At 35.1% G+C, this 17,246-nt stretch overlaps 2 protein-coding genes across 2 annotated transcripts in view; one reads left to right on the top strand and one right to left on the bottom strand.

The window, feature by feature from the left end:
* The window catches only part of LOC139966412 (stAR-related lipid transfer protein 3-like), a 28,982-nt gene extending 19,899 nt beyond the window's left edge, over window positions 1–9,083 (top strand). Inside the window, exons 8-11 of the mRNA XM_071969377.1 lie at window positions 876–1,034; window positions 2,130–2,296; window positions 3,792–3,996; window positions 4,267–9,083. Coding sequence (XP_071825478.1) covers window positions 876–1,034; window positions 2,130–2,296; window positions 3,792–3,996; window positions 4,267–4,389 — 654 coding nt within the window. The 3' untranslated portion in view covers window positions 4,390–9,083. The remainder of the gene's footprint in view (window positions 1–875; window positions 1,035–2,129; window positions 2,297–3,791; window positions 3,997–4,266) is intronic.
* LOC139966413 (zinc finger protein 830-like) lies at window positions 7,863–17,210 on the bottom strand. Its single transcript, XM_071969378.1, has 8 exons — window positions 17,070–17,210; window positions 15,533–15,632; window positions 14,809–14,965; window positions 14,086–14,209; window positions 13,648–13,711; window positions 12,772–12,849; window positions 11,791–11,867; window positions 7,863–11,114 (listed from the first exon to the last, which is right to left on the bottom strand). Exons 1-8 carry the CDS (start codon window positions 17,174–17,176, stop codon window positions 10,952–10,954), a joined length of 870 nt encoding a protein of 289 aa, XP_071825479.1. The 5' UTR covers window positions 17,177–17,210; the 3' UTR covers window positions 7,863–10,951.
* Window positions 17,211–17,246: the final 36 nt, after the last annotated feature.

Genomic DNA, 17,246 nt, shown 5'->3' with positions numbered 1-17,246 from the left:
GGAGAAATCATTGAATGAACATATTGATAGACAAATTCCACAATGAGGATGGAATATTCAACAACTATGCAAAAATTGCTTGAGGTATAAAAGTCACATTCTGAGAGCTTTTAAGAAACAAAAAGATTGGCTTTGATTACCTGATAATATCATAATAAAATAAAACTGTTAGCAAACTGCTTATCCACTAGAGAGCCTGTGTAATAGAATGTGTAAAAGTAAGTTGGCCTGACGTTTCGATCCTAGCAGGATCTTCTTCAGAGGCTAAAAATTTTTAGCCTCTGAAGAAGATCCTGCTAGGATCGAAACGTCAGGCCAACTTACTTTTACACACACTGATAATATCATGTCAGATGCTTGAACCTTAGCAAGTAAACCCATATCCAGCAAGAACCGTTGGTAGGTAAACTTATATCCAGCAAGAAATGTTGTAGGTAACCTGCATTCAGGAAGAACCATTGGTCAGATCTATATATAGATCACAGTGTATCTAAATAAGTGGTTCAAGTACTAAGATATGATGTTTTCTTTAATTTTGCTGGAGTTCCATGAAATCTGACAACAGCTGCACACATCTTATTTTAATTTTAATGCACACACCCATTAAAGAGACAGATGTTGTCAATACAAATTGTTGATGTGTGCCTTTAAAGCCTTTCGGGTCATAGCACATTGACTGCAGGCATTACAAGTCAAAAACGAGCTACCGAAATGGTTTCTGCTATTAAAACATGCAGTTATTGAATCTTCCATGATAAAAGTTGAAGCAACTTCTACTGCACAATTCCACTATAAAAGGTAGTAGTACACTTCATAAGTGCCCATGTGAGATCACCTTTTGTTTTGTTTTTTGTCTTTGCTTTTTGCTTTTTCAGGAGCAAGCATTCATTCAGAAGTCTGAGGACTCACTTCATGCCTTTCAAGAGTTTTTGGATGGGGAATACGATTGGACAGTAGTGAAAAGTTTAGAAACAGCAACCATTTCCATTTGTACTGCTGACATTGCATTAAATCAAATTTTGTTTAAATTAGAGGTAATTTTCTTTTTTTTAAATGATATTCCTAATAAAAGGAATAAAAAATTATCAAATTATACAAAGAACATAGACTAAGTTAAACAAGTTGTGAAGAGAGGAAACAGTTTGCCCAGTAGAATGGGCAACTTTAGTTTGGTTTAATACAGGAATTGTATTCATGAAGGTCACATGTTTCAAACTTCTGCTTAATTGGCAAAATATGTTTGCTGTTCTAAAATTAAGACAGAGAATAAAAGTCATTTTTACTAATTCTGACGTCAAAGAAAAGGTAGAAAAGGTTATCTTCAAATGGAAATAGGAATAACAGATGCGTGTTTCAATCAAAGACAATTTAATAGTACATTGCGTTGCTCTTTTATTACAATGTTTCTACTGATGTTTTACAAATTAGAAGTACTTATGATGTTGTGAACATAAAATCAGAACTTTGTCTTCGTAGAGATTAAAGGAATAACAAAGGCAGGGATCAAAGACAATTTATATCATTCAGTAACCTCAAAACTCTCTAATATTTGATTTTTAAGTTAACTGCTTCCTGTTTGACTGAATACTCTTGCTTTGAAAATTGGCTCCTAAGGCCTCACCACAATACACAGTAAGCCCCCCATTGATTATACAATACGCCTGAAATTCCATATTGATGACGTCAAAGAGGAACAACTCTGGTAACAAAGTCATTTCTGTAGGGTAGACTCCCTGTGGAAAGTATTCAGCTGTTGTTGCTAGGGCTAGAACTTTTGAAGACCTTACAATTTCCTTTAAGCCCTACACAACTGAAAATATTTATGAGGCACCTGAAGGTCAATAGTTAAAAACAAATCAAGACTTCTCTTTTCTTAAAATATTTGTTAAAGAGAAGGCCTAGGCTACACTAAACAAGCACACTGGAGCTAGGCCTAGTGTACGCTAAAGTAGCAGTAACAATTTAGGCTGACTGTAACATTAAGCATACAGTATGCCTTGCCAGACTTAGAGAGTTTGAGGTTACTGAATAATATAAATTGTTTTTCATCCCTGCCTATGTTATTCCTTAAGTATTTCCTGGTTCCGAGATTTCATTAATGTCTTACATCTATCATGTTGTATCCACAGGCTGTTCTTCCGGCAACACCTGAACATATTTTCACCCTAATGTGGGATAAATGTGAGGATTCAATTAATTGGAATCCAACTGTCAAGCACGTAGAGGTAGTACAGGAGATTGGTTGTGATATGCAGGTCCTTTACACAGTTGCAAACAGCATTCTTGTTTCTAGCAGGTGAGTGGAGAAGATAGATACATATATAAATATACATACAGCACATAACCATACACATGTACACATTCATACACAAAGACAGTCATTTTGGTACATGCACACACACACACATACTAACACACACATCATATATACATATAGGAAAGCATTCTTGTTTCTAGCAGGTGAGTGCAGAAGATAGATACATATACATATACATATAAATATCCCCATTTACACATAGTCATATTAAAGAGTGTGAAGACTTGCGCACAAAGAAACGTCTCATGCCTGTAATCTGACCTAGTTTCGAATGAGGTGTAGCAGAAGTGTTAGACACCACCATCGATCCCAGAACATACACACACAGCTAGCTAACGTCGGTAATTAGACACTAGTGTACATTCAATACATACAGCTACGGTCAATACCCACATCACAGTGTACATAGCAGCGATGGACATCTCAGGTCTAGATAAAAGATAACAAGGTATCACGTTTCATTACTGTCTGTATTTTGTAGCGACAAGAAGAAAACTTCACTTGCAAGCAACGGAAAGTTAACTTTTGCAGAGCGCGGCACGCGGTTTGGGGTGAGTCTTCAATGCCTTTAATGCGTCTACATAGACATATGTATGCACATTGACATTCATAAACATATTTACTTATTCATGTACATATACATACACACACATACAACACATATTCATACACATAGCCATATGCAAACATATTCATAAAGATATAGATATGTATGCACATTTTCACAATCATCATATATTCATACACATCAACCTATACATAAACATATACATACTAATGCATATACATCTACGATTCCATGTACTAATTTCTTTCTTGTAGTGCTTATTCTTCAATATTCTTAGTTCTCAGCATGTTGCTTTTCCGTATTCATCTTGCTTGATTGCTGATTGAACTGAAATCTTGTGGAATTTGATTGTGTGTTCAAAATACCACTTAAAATACACTTAATATAACTGCTTTCTATTATTCCTTCATTAACAACTCTTTTAGTGAAAGAAGGTAAACAGAAAAGTAGATGCACAAGGGAAATTTTTACTCAGTATCGTAATGCGAGATGGTACTCAAAATTGGTCAAATTGTTATTTAAGTACAACGGTGTAAAGGCAGTTTTTTTTTAAATAGGAACAATAGTATCTTATTAGAGACAAATTGAGAGCATTCAAAACTGCTGCATGAAATGTGAACCTCATATTCAGTTACTGCAGTCCTGGCTTACGTGTCTCCTCACAAACTCAACACTCATATTCTACTTTGCCTGGAGTGAAATGGTAAATCTTTATAGCACTGTTAGCCCTTTATGACCTGTCAATGACCTCTCTTTATCATTCTACCACCCCAAAGTGCTCAGCATGTGTGTTTTTTTTTAAGTTTATACTCCTGCAAGTAGCAGCTAAGGTATGAGAAATTGACTCTTGCTAAACGGTTGTTGATTTCCCAACATTTTTAACCCGGATAATTTTGTACATTTCAGGGATTTTGTGTCTATCCGTCAGCATAAAATCGAGGGACGGTTGCACGTGGTGAGTGACATATCCATAGAGCATTCATCCAAACCAGTTTCAAAGGAGTATGTGAGAGGGACGAACGGCTTAGGAGGATGGGTGGTGGAGCCAGATATGGGGAACTCCCATAACACAAGACTGAGATGGTTTGTCAACAGCGATATCAAACTCAAGGTGAGGATAATTTTTCTCTCAATCTATCATTATAATTTACATTCACAAAGGGGTGCAATGCAGCACACTTTAAATTTGTCTTCATATGTGTAATTGGTACATTTCTTTCAAATATTCCAGGATAAGAAAAAATTTTAAAATGACCTAGAAATCAAAAGAAGAAAATTTTTTCTTAAGTTTGAAATGAAATAAAAAAATTGATAAACCAATTTATTTTTTTATTGTTATTTAAAAGAAAAGATGATTTATTTTTTATTTCAATTTCTACAGCTGTGTCCTCAGAACATGTTTCGTCAAGTGATGTCTAGCTCCATTGGGGAGATTTATCAAGGTCTTTCTACATTGCTGAAATCCTCTGCAGAACAGTCAGAAATATCATCAGGTGCTTCTTAGAACCATCTTGAAGTCAACGTAACACTTATTTAGAAAGGATGATGATTTTTTTTCAAACACATGAGACAGAATGACATGCTTTTGACTTGAAGTTGAGAGAAGGAGAGTTAGTAACTTAGTAAACATCTTCTTATGCTTGAGGTCAGACTATTGAGGACACCCGAAGCATCTAATTGATTATGAGGTAATAACGGTCCAAATCTTACCTGTGAGAGCCAATTCTGTCATTAGATATGAATGAAGCGTTAAAGGACTTTTGGCGTATTCTTCGTCTGAAATTGGGTCTTCCAGTGATGCTAGTGAAAATGGAAGCAATGGTGTTATTCGCTATATCTTGCTGGAGAAGGAGGAGGAGGAGAATAAACTAAGCAGCAGCTGTTACCTTACATAGATGTCAAGTACTTTGCAAAGTGAAGAAGATATTGTATTTGTGTAAAACAAATATAAAAATGCCACTACTGTTGGAAATGACCTGTTAAATGTCTTCCAAATCACTTTACATGTGGATTTAGGAAGGGAAGAGTGGGAGGGGGTGAGAGAAGGATGGAATTCACTGCAGGAGAACATTTGACATGTTTTAATATCCTTTGCAAGTTTGCATTAAGTCAGGTTTTAGCATGTGATCAATATGAAGTTAATCGTCTGCAACAATTTATGCTTTCCCCTTTACTTAGCTTCTTTTCCCTTCCTCTTTCTCGATTGCCTGATGGAATTGGCAATTTGATCATGTATTTATTATTTGAGAATATTTATTGGAGCTTGAATATATCTTGTACTAGTATCAGGGCATCACCTGAGGTGAGAAATTCTTTCCAATGAAACCATATCTTGGTAGAGGATAATGATGTTACTTTTTACTGAGGTTTAAAGGCCCTCATTTTGTTTTCCTCTTTTTTAGATTTCATAGATATTAAAAGTACCAAGCTAATATATTTTTGTAACATGTACTTGTGGTATAGTGTGGCTGTCCCAAACATACATCTGTGTGGGAGTGTCTCCCTTCCAAAATCATTATCATCGTGGTCAACCTGAACTGCACTGGTTCAGAAGTTGCTATTCCTATGCCATTAGGCATGACATTGTCTCCTTCATAATAAAATCAAGCACAGGGCTTGTTTTTATTATGCATGGACAAAAGAAGTTTTTGTTTTTCATATTTTTATGGCACACCAGATTATAAACTAGAGAATATTTGTAATTTCAAATGGTTCTGTATCAAGGTGAACCTTCTTTTTTTCAGTCAGTTAACTATTACTTTTACTATTATGAACCAAATGTAATACTTTTTGCTCTTTCTCAAAAATTGTGTTGCATAATTTTTCAAATGTTAAGTACTGTGTTTATATGTAAATCAGAAATGTCATCATTCAGTTACTGGTGTCTTTCAATGACTTGTACAAAAAATTCAAATATTAAAGTTATTGGAATGAAATCAATTTTGATTTCCTTGCCTAAAGGAATCTACTTGATGGTGATGGCATGTGTGTGTGTGTTTATACATGTGGCACTAGCTTGAAAAACGTGGTAACTCAAAAAGTTAATGGTGGTTTAACGTGGTATGTGGATCCGTCTGATCGAGTACAAGAAGCCTATTGTTTTCTGTGAAGTTCTCTGGTCATTTGGGGTCAACAGAGGTCAAAGTCTGAAAACTTTGTGAAACAAGATAACTCAAAAAGTACATCTCTGTTGAACTTCATACATGGCGTGTTGATTTAACTTGTTTAGTAAAAGAACCTAATTGAAATGGGTCGAAGTCAACGGTCATTTTCAGTCAACATTTAAGTGAAAGTCTGAGAATCTTGTAAACACAATAACACAAGAAGTTCATCTTTCTTGAATTTGTATGAATAACCAGCTTGGTGAGTGCAAGTACCCTATTGAATTGATAGAGGTCAAAGGTCGCATGAGGTCAACAGGCATCAACGTCTGAGAACCTTTTAATCTGTGAATTCTCCAATGCTATGACTTAGTGAACATAGTTTGCCTACATTAGTCAGACAGTAATTTTGAATTGTGAGCAAATTGTATGAATTGTATGGCAAGGAATCACAAAGCTAACTGACTTTCTGGTTGTCATCAGATTTGTTGTTTCAAATGTGCAAGTTTGTTTTTCTTTTGAAAGAGGTTAACCTAGCATATTTATATATATATATTTTTTCATTTTGTTACAATCTGATATAATATGAGCATTATAAGGTTCCAAAGGTTGGATCAAATGGAGTGTGCTTTTGCTTAATAGTAATCTATAAGAAGAAACATGAGTTTCAGGTTAATTTGTGGCAGCTTTAGCTAAAAAGATGAATTCTTTAAATGTTATTCTTGCTTCCCATTTTTCATAGTCCATATATATACTCAAGCCCTGCTTAACCCAGATTGATAAGTAACATCATACCATAAACCAGGTTCACTCTGCTTATTATTACAGTGTCAACACATTTGCAAAATGCATTTGTGCATGGCTGTAGATGGTCCCTCCAGAGTTGTAACAAGTTGCACAATGTCAATTGAGATCAGTTATTGCCAGAACAATCTACTGACTCAAGTAACTCTGTAACCTTTATTTGGGGTAAACCTAACAAACCTGAACCACTTGACTTCTGAATTTGTCAGTGTGTGATTTAGGAGAGGAGGTACTGTCAACTCCCCCCCCCCACCCCTCCCCCTCTTAGCAGCTGTCTCTCTTCTCCCTCTGTGTATCAGCATTTGATAGATATGTTAAGAAATAATTGATAATAAGTTAATATTCCTAGCAAAATACCCTCATTCCGAATTGCCTCATTTCCATAAAAGTTAAAAGTTCTGCTTACATTTCGAAGTGTTAGGGGATGCTACTCCATTTTAGTTTCTTATGTATTTTCTGTTACAGTTCATTTCTTCCATTCATGTAAAGATGTGCTGACATGGTCTTTAAATGATAGCTATGTTGGTGGGACGTATAGCTATATATCATGATTCTGACATTTAAAAAAAAAAAACTAACATTTAGTTTAAATTCATAAAGTTCTGTTACAAGAAGTTTTCAGTATTAACTGTTTCCCTAGATATATAAGATATAAATATTGTTTCATCTTTATGCTACTTTTTATTAAGGAAGAAAGTAACTCTCAGTTTATAAAAGTTAATTCTCTTTTTTCTGAATATCAAATTCTAGAAGGAAGTACTTTTATAGATATGGAGTAGTTCTTTTCTAGTTTTTTGTCAAAACTATGTACCGAGTAAATTTTTTTGGGACAGTGCGTGAATTAATCGTAACAATGCATCATGGGTATTAACTTAAGCTATCTTAGCGCTTTTGTTAAAAAGAGTTTGTAAGGTGACTCCATGTTGCGACCAGATTCCAGGTACCAAATTGTATAGCGACACAGAAGGTGAAGTACAAAAAGTTAGGGAACATGTTTGAGAAGTACCTAGGCTAGATATAAGCATGCACTCACATGCCATGATTTACTTTTAGCACTTATATTGGGAGGAAATTTTTGATCTCTAGAGACTAGATATGGTTTGCACAGTCTCCAATATCAGTGATAAAATTGAATTGATCATGTGTACACCAATGGCAGAAAGATGTGGAACCCCAAAATCTGAGCATAACACTGGAACAGTAAAATACAACACAATAGTCAAAGTGCAAATGACTTCATTGGCGTTTCTATTCTCTTTAGACAAAACAATCACAGAAAAATGAAATTGCATAATGGATGTTATTTTTATATATTTACATTTCTCTTTTGTTGTTTAATCATATACAAAGTGTCTGTTACATTTCATGTATGATACTATACTGTAGACAAGCGGATATGTTACATATCATCATGTCAGTGTACTAACGGCTTTTGGTTATAATCATAGTCAACCTAAGGGTACCATAAGTCCAAATTTCCTCTTATGTCAGTGTCTGGGCAGATTTTACAGAACTTATAAAATATGTCCACATTTTTTTCTAGAGCTCTAATTCTTAATTAGCAAGAGTCCATCAACTATTCTGAAATTACATCGTGTACAATGGTACATTTGGAAAGTGTTCATGTGCTTATCTTTCAAAATCAGTTTTTCCAACAAAGAGGAAGCGGGACTTCTCCACTTAGGACCCTTCTCAGGACAGACCCCCCCCCATGTTTCACTAAGTGTACCCATCATGAGCACCTGAAATTGTAATAGTTGAAGTCCGATTCACAGGTTGTTTTCCACTCTTCATGACATGGTAAATAATCAACTTAATCCTAACTTAATCCTACAGATAATGTAACCATCATACTGTCCCAACATGTAATCTAAGGCTTGAAACACATAAAGTGCTAAATGCAAAGAGACTTTTACCAATTGCATGATTGTGTGACACAGATCATGTGCATATCGATAAACCTTAAACATTTCTTAGCTAAAGCCTTGAAGCATCTGCATCTGCTTTCATTGTGCTTAAATTATATACATCTTGTCTTGTCAATGACAGTTTAATAACCTTCATCCTCCTTTGGATAATTAGTTTTGCTCTCTGTAACTGGCATTTGCCTACACAGAAGAAGTCTTAAGAGTATTTCCTTTTCAGTGATGGTGTAATATATTCATTTCTTCTTTTGTTTCTTTTGAATATGCATGAATGATATTCGAGCCATTTATATTTTTGTAAAATTTTGTTTTGCACTTTAGTAAATTGTACACAGTGGCTATGAATAAAGTGCAGCCTTTTATGATAAGTCAAAGCGTCAGTATTTCTTTTCCTTCTTCGTCTTCTCTTTGCTGGTGCTACAATTTGTGTTCAATTTCTCTCGTTTCCAAAATCTTTGCTCTGATTTATTAGCTGATAATAATAATTGTGACCAAATCCATCTTTTGAATAAGGCATCAAATTGTACTGCAGCGTGCACTTTCTAAATGTAACTAAATTAAGAAAAGACTTGTAACTTAGTCAATCTTTGATTGATTTTGCTGAGAATTGCAGCTATTTCGTGATTTCTAATGCCTATTAGGAAAATGATGACTTCTAATGCCTATTAGGACAATGGTTAGGACAATGTTATTCATAGGTGTCTGTAGACCTTTAAAAAGAGAAATATGTTTAAATTAAAACAGTGCAGGACAACCACATTGTTGCAGTAACTAGGATTGCTTGGTTACAGAAGCAACGAGAACCAAACCAGCTTACTCCCATTTCTCTTTGCAAATAATTTAGATTCGGCTTAATCACATTTTCTGTGTCCTGTAAATGGCAACGACTCACAACTTAAGGAATGACTGAACTGCCACAGTCACAAAAATCTCTTACATACATCGGTGTCCAATTATGAATGAATGATACAGGGCTTGGTCAAGATAATGACCCAATACAAAATGAAAGCTCTTTATAAATCTTCATACATCCCGATAGTTCCACAGTAGATTCTGTTCAATCAAACAACTACAGTAAAACCTTTCCAATATTAAACTAAACGGTAGATAAATCTAACATGGTGAGGAACAACCAAATTGTGGCAGCCAATAAGATTGCTTGGTAACAACTTGGTAACAGGAGTATCCGATTATGTTTGAATATTCATGGTTTAGTCATAGTCACGATGCAAAAAAAAAAAGAAGTCAGCTCTTAGTTTTACATAAATTGTAACATATACACATACAACTTGGGTTCTACTTAATTACATACAAATTTTTGTGTCTGGTATTGAACCAAATGGCAAATGACTTACAAACAAATAACGAATTACAGAACAACCAAATCATAGTAGCCAAGAGCATCTCTCAGTTTAAATTAAGGGGTATCCAAATGTGAAAGACACAGCATTTAAGATGAGACATTCCCATTTCATGTGGATTGATTTTTATTTTTATATTTTGGATAATAAAGGGTATGAATTATCTGCCATTGGTCAATTCCATTCTACTCTTCACATCTTTTATGCCAACTTCCAGTGAATGAAACAGGTAAACTGTGTTGGTTGAAGTTTTACCAAATGGCTTCTTCACTAAAACTTTCCAGAACCAAAAACTGTTGGCAGAATTATCAGCAATGAGCAGATCAAATTCACTTCAAGTAGTAATAGTCAGCTCAACAACAATCTGGTTCTCCAAACTGTAAAGACTGGAATTATTGTAACCTGTCACTCTTTCTGCAAGGTACCAAGGACCACATCTTTGAGAAGTTCATCCTATGTATAATAATAAATGCAAATGTACACTTATTAACTAACAACAGAAAATACATCATGGTTGGATGAAACAGACTTTTAAACTCAATCTTTCTTTTCGATCGCAAAAAACAAACAAGAAAATCAAAACGAACAGATCTTAACTACTTTGGCAATGAGTTCTCCAGGATAGGCACAGCTCTCCTAACACATAGCAGTCCTAATTAGAAAACTGTATATATGGATTCCTATTATCCGAACTTGTCGTTTCTTTAAAATTTGAACCAGGAACAGTTTCTCTATGGTAGTAGTATTTTATCGTTCACTTCTCTATCTATATAGTACATGGATACTATCTGGTGTACACTAAAAACCGAGAGGACCACTTGGCAGAACTTGATAGTACCTAGCTCTCTCTCCCTTTCTCTCATGAAAATGAATATTCATTTGAAGGCACCCTTTGACCTCCAATCCAGAAACTCTGCATAATCTTCTTCATCCTCGCTGCCTCCAGAGTCCTCATGGGACATATTTTGCTTCCGCAATTTCTGAGCCTTCCACTCGTCTTGTTTATCTCGTAATTTCTCCACATTAGCAAATCTTTGTCTGGAAATAAGACATTTCAAAAGCATCATAGTAAGGTTAACATATTTCTGTTGTTGAAAAATGGGACACTGAATCCCCCTCCCCCCCTACAACTTCCATCCCCTTGAATTTTAAAAAGAGCTACATAGCTTTCCCATACCATTAGCTTGTGTAGCAAACATGCCGCCATCATCATATTCATGAGCTGGAAATAATGAATCATTCTTCGGAAACATTCATGTATGATGATGCATACAACATGTACATCTTTTAGTTTCCATATTGTAAATACAGCGACATTTAAAGTTTCAAATACCTTAAGAAAATCAGGACACTTCACTTTGTTGGTGGGACAAATATGTTTTTGTTGCAAAAATGGAACAATCCCGATCAATCAGGACGTATGGTAACCATAAACATACTGAGGGCCTGGGGACCATAGCAAAGATACCCTCAGATCAAATGGGCTACCGTGTCACCATGCATTCTGCAAAGCATTATAGCAAGGGTCAGAGATTAAAAGTAATTTACATTTGAGTAGATCTCAAACAACAACAAAAATGAGTTTCAGCTACTATTCATAAAACTTGGCCCATATCAGCTAAAAGATTCTGGACCATCAAAGAAGTTCAGACATTGTGAAATAAAGACCTTAATATTCTACATATGTATGTACGTATTCTTGAATTTTTCTTACATTTGTTCGTCAATCTCTGTAATGTTTCTGGAGACCTGGGAAGCCGCTTCATCAGCCTCTAGTATAACTTGGGAGGCCTGTTGGAAGAAGATAAAATTATGGGAAAGATGAAATTTTGCCTTTCAACCAAAGAGACCAGAAGCTGTTAATCCTTCCAGCTGTAACCCCTCTACAGCGTAGTGTCAGGAGTTGGACCACACTGAGGGTAATGCAATAGCAGCATTGGGCAGGTTGCTTATGACATCATCTTTTGTACTGCACATTTCACACAATAGGCTTTACTGGTCCCTACAGTGTTTAACACTGATTCAGCCTTGCTGCAGTGGGATGCAGCTGCTGCAGTTTTGCTCTTTAACATCATTCCTAAGGGAGAGTCACAGCAAACTCATCTACCTATACCTTTAATGTTATGACATTTGAAAAATCTATCTGAGCATTTATCTACAATATGTGTTATTGTACAAGTTGTACAAAAAGAAACGTTACCTAGTGTTTTTGTATCACTTGATATGGCCTAGAACTAGTACACCAGATATGCAGAGCTATGGGAAATGGATCATTGCCAAGTGACAGAGAAAGAGTCGATTGCCAATGTGTGATTATGTGATCCAAATTAATCATGACAAAAGTCCATAAGCTTTTAAGCTGTTAGAGGTTTGAATGTGCCACCTGAATGAGTATCATTACCAAACTGTTTAAGAAACTGTTCAATATTCTCTTTGAAAATTTTGAAACATATTTGTTTAATTTGACCATCTATGTAACTTCGGCATTTCACTGTCTTGATTTTTACTTTGATTTCTTTAAGATTGGAATCTGAAAGTGCAGACAAATCTGTCTTGTCGGGTTATGCACAAAGAATGACAATCATATCAATTAGGGACTTGATGCTTCTGTCAGGTAATGTACGTAAAACAGTGACAATGTCAACCATAGTTTGGATATTATGTCTTTCTTTCGTAGAGTTGAAGTTAGCCTTACCTGTTGTTGTTGTTCCATCTCCTTCTGAAACTTGACCCATTCCTCCTCTGCAGTGTTCTTTACTTCCACTTTACGAACCTTAAAATTTCAACAAGAAAAATAGACAAAACAGAAACAAAAAGTGAGGAATGCAAAAAAACAAAAGTACAAATAAAAATATGATTATGACAACTTGCAGAGCAGTTATTTGAAATGTTATCTACAGGTAAACGATATCAAGCTGATTGAGGTCTTGGCCATTTACAGTAATTACTCACTCAGTTACATTCTACTTGTTGAAAAATAGCTAGCAGGATGTCTTAGTTGTTTTTTTTTTTGGTTTTTATAACATTCTTATTTTCAGAAATACTCATTATGCTTTGAAACATTTCTGACCAAATTCAAAATGCTTAAATTACTAGTTAAAAGCAGCTTTTGCATTCGGTTGTCAGTTTTAGGGCCAAACCAGCTAGTATTTATTCAAAATAATATTAAACTTGATAGTACTAAGGCTCTCTTCTGTATTTCTCCGCTAAATGAAGGTCAGTAATTAATTTTGATTTCAACTCCCAACATTTGGTTTCCCAGACATTTTTCATAGCAGTATTTAATTAACACATTTAAAAGTAAAATTTTTAAAACAACTTCAAACTTTTCAACTTTTACTTCACTATTTCACAACATGAGCTATTAACATTGCGAATATGTTTCATTGTGGCAAAGCATCAAAATATTTCATCAAAGGGAACTGAACTTATTTGTAAAATACTCAGAAATTATTCCCCTTAAATCTGTTCTTGCAATGTCTTGGTTAAGGGCTGTTCAAAAAGTCACCAGAAATTCATTTAAACCCAAAGCTGACCCCCTCCCCCCCCCCCTTAAAAATATTATCTTTACCTTTGCATCTACAGTTGGATCATCAAAGAAACCCTCTGGTATAGAAGTTTTCATGCCTGGAGTCCTTAGGATAAAAAGAGATACACTTATCAAAATTGTATCTATCTCGGTAACCGTTTTAATAAGCAAAACATATAAATTCTTCCATAATTCTCCATGTACACGTCTTAAAGAGCAAGCTTAAAAAATCATTCACCGTAGTATGATAGTCCTAGAGCAAACGTTAGAAATATCTCCAAGCTATGTTATTTTCCAGTAGTTCATCAGAATCTTTTGTGTTCTTTGTCAATCAGTATGCAAACACTGGAAACAAAATGTTCCATTTCATTCCAATTTAAAGGCTTGAAGGTCTCCAGATCAGCTAGCTATACAGATATTTAATACCAGCCAGTGAAATATCTGGGTAATATGAATAATTAGAATGGTGAGTTTACTTACGATGACTCTGCAATCTTCTCTTGTTTTGTAGTGTCTAGCTGGGCTTCTCTTTTCTTCTGTTTCTTTTCTGCTTTTGATTGGTGTGCCGAGCTCACATGATAACTGGGAGTACTTGTCACCTTAGCTGAAACGGCAGACATTTTATTATGTGGAAGATCTTGAAGTATTAAACGGCAGCATTTGCTACAAAGTGGTTTAAATAAAGAGTATCCTAACACATAGTATTTGAACAGTATTCCTTAATACATCTTGTGGTAGTGTTTGTTACTTTTGCTGAAAAGATAACCTACTTGTAGTAAAATCTATAAAAGTCGGAGGCGCTGACGATGTTCTCTGAGTCAGACCATTTGTACTAGTCTTCCTCTGGAGAAGATTCTGCTAGCATCGATATGTCAGGCCCTTCAAACTTTTATATCTTAACCTGCATTTTTACAGTGGATAACCTTCTTATGAACAGCTTTTGTTTTCTCACTGTGCCGAATGTCAATAATTAGCTGCATCTAGGTCTATAATTTTTTTGCATAAAAGAATCACTCAGGTCGAAAGATGCTTTTAAATGGTTGAGCTAATTATCTGTCATTTTACATCTTTGGATGCAAAGGAACCATTTGTGCCATGTGTATACAAATATTGAACAAGTCCATACTTGACCTCCCCCCTCCTCCAAGTATTGTGAAACATGGAAGAGGGTAATGAATATTCTAGTCTAGTCTTTATTCTTACCTGCAAGTTTCTTTGGCACTGGGATTTCTACCTCCTCTGCCTCTGCTTTCCTCTTCAGTTTTGAGGATGTTGGTAAGGTAGGTTTGTCCTCCTCTGGATGCTGCTGATTGGTCGTCTTTACTACTGGAGTACTTTTGGACTTGAAATTCTCAATATTCTACAAAAGAAGATGCAGTAAAAAGAAATTTTATTAGTTACAAAAGTGATTTTGAGTGGTTCCTTCAACTGATCCTTGTTTTCAAAGTGTTAAATGACTGTCCTACAAAAAATAATTCCAAACAAATGTTATAATCATTTTCAGTTTTATGTTATTGACTATAAGCTAGTTTGGTATTTAAAAAAACAATACTTGGTTTTACCTTTCTATTAAAATTGGTACAAAAAATTACATTTTGTCAGAATAAAGGGCAGTCATACATTTAGATGATTTTTAGATGATTTAGATGATAGACAATTAGATGATTTACTATTCATGTAAATAGTGAAGATACTTGATTGGTATAATTAAAATTAAGATATAAAATACAAATTGTTACTCTTAAGGGATAAAATCTACTATAAGCAAAAAATCATAAAAGTTAGCAGATGAAAGGAAAGAGAGTAGAATCTGTTAAACTGATTATAAATAATACATAATCGATCTCACACCCTACCCTTAGCCTTCCATCCACCCATGCATGATACTGACAGTTAAATGCAACCATATGAGAAATAAATGACAAACCTGTTTGTGTTTCTTCCCCTGTATGTGCGCATTCCATATTATTTCACTCTTGATAGGAATATTGCAAACCATACACGTCAACTGACCGAGACTGTTGTACGTAAATATAAGAGTCAGGGACATAAATCAGGTGTGGTGAGGGTTAACAGTCGATAAACTGTCTCCATAAAACTGCTGAACACAGAAGTTCAAGTGCCAAAATGGTACTGTATCTATCATGATTGCAAAAGAAATGCCAAAGAACAATCTACCATTTATGGTAGACTTACAGCTAACAAAAGTCCCGCTCCCTTGAGGAGATCTCCTACTTTTAATGATCCTTAATACCAGAGACTAAATCTGATAAAAAGTCTGATAAAATGTCTTGGCCATACCTGGCCATCATATCCTAACAATACTGTACCTCCCTTGTTGTGAAATTTGCGAGCATATAATCATTAATTGGCTATCTTAAACCTAACCGGTAGTTTATTGAAATCTTTCCTTTGAACCCAGGACTGTTCCTCTATACACAGGTTTTTCTTCAATCCCTCCCTGGCATCTGCCTCCCAAAATGGACATCATTGCTACTAACATCACTTTTCCCAGTATATCAGAGTTTACCTCTAGCTCAGAACTGTAAGATGTTGATCAGATATCTTTCACAGCAGGAATGGTAGTCTAGCAATAGTGTTGCATCTTTTACATCCTCTTCAATCCAACATTAAGAAAACTACATTATGGATCAAGTATCTTATCCCAACAGTCAAATTCTTCCATTTATTTTAATCATAACTAAGGTATGTGAAGTGGTGTTCTTAATAATAATATCAAAACAATAAAACACAGGATTATTGTAATTGTGCAAAATCCCTTTATAACAGTAATTCATGAAATTAACAGAAGGGAAGTGAAGTGTCATTCTCAAGGGCAAGACAATTTTGCAACTGTAAAAACTCCTGAGTTAGGCTATAAAGAAATGGAAGAATCTGACCAGCCCATATGCATCAAGTCAAACCCTTTCATTTATTTCATTTATCAGGTTCTTCCATTTATTTTAACTGTAACTAAAGAATGTGCAGTATTGTTCTCAGTATCTTATGAAAATGACCAAACACCTGACTAAAGTGATTGTCAAAAAATCTTACTTACATTTATTGGATAATTAAAATAGCCAAGGGACATAAAGTGTCATTCTCAAAATAATTTGAGCAAGACAAAATAATGTTGCTGTAAAAACAGGCCTTACAAATAAAGAAACAATCCAACCGCTGTAAGATGGGACTTGAACCCTTAATTAACTGTCACTAAGTTATGTGAACTTGTGAAGTATTGATCTCATCGTCAAATAAACTTGTGTACTTCTTCACGATTCCATGATATTTTGCGAAACAACTTCGCAGAACTAAGCTACGTATGCTTACTCTGTGAAACACGTACAGTTACTGTTGGTATCTAAGTTATTGTAGCCTCTGTATGCCGTAGGCCTAGGCCATAAACTTAACGAATTTCGAAGTACGAAGAAAGAATTTAAGTTCTAATAAGATGCAAAGGATATTTGGCTAGGGGCGATTCAATCCTCTTAACATTCGAAGTTTTGCCTTGCCGTTGCCTTTTCATCAGTGAACGAAGATCCACTTTCGTTTTGCTGGGATTCGCAGCCATTGTAAATCGAGTTCAACTTAGTAGTACTTAGTGAGTGGTCGGCGCAGTTGTACGACTGACTTAAGCTTTC

The sequence above is a fragment of the Apostichopus japonicus genome, chromosome 4, assembly GCF_037975245.1.
Source record: "Apostichopus japonicus isolate 1M-3 chromosome 4, ASM3797524v1, whole genome shotgun sequence".
NCBI lineage: Eukaryota > Metazoa > Echinodermata > Holothuroidea > Aspidochirotida > Stichopodidae > Apostichopus > Apostichopus japonicus.
This window is presented reverse-complemented; position numbering and strand designations above follow the sequence as displayed.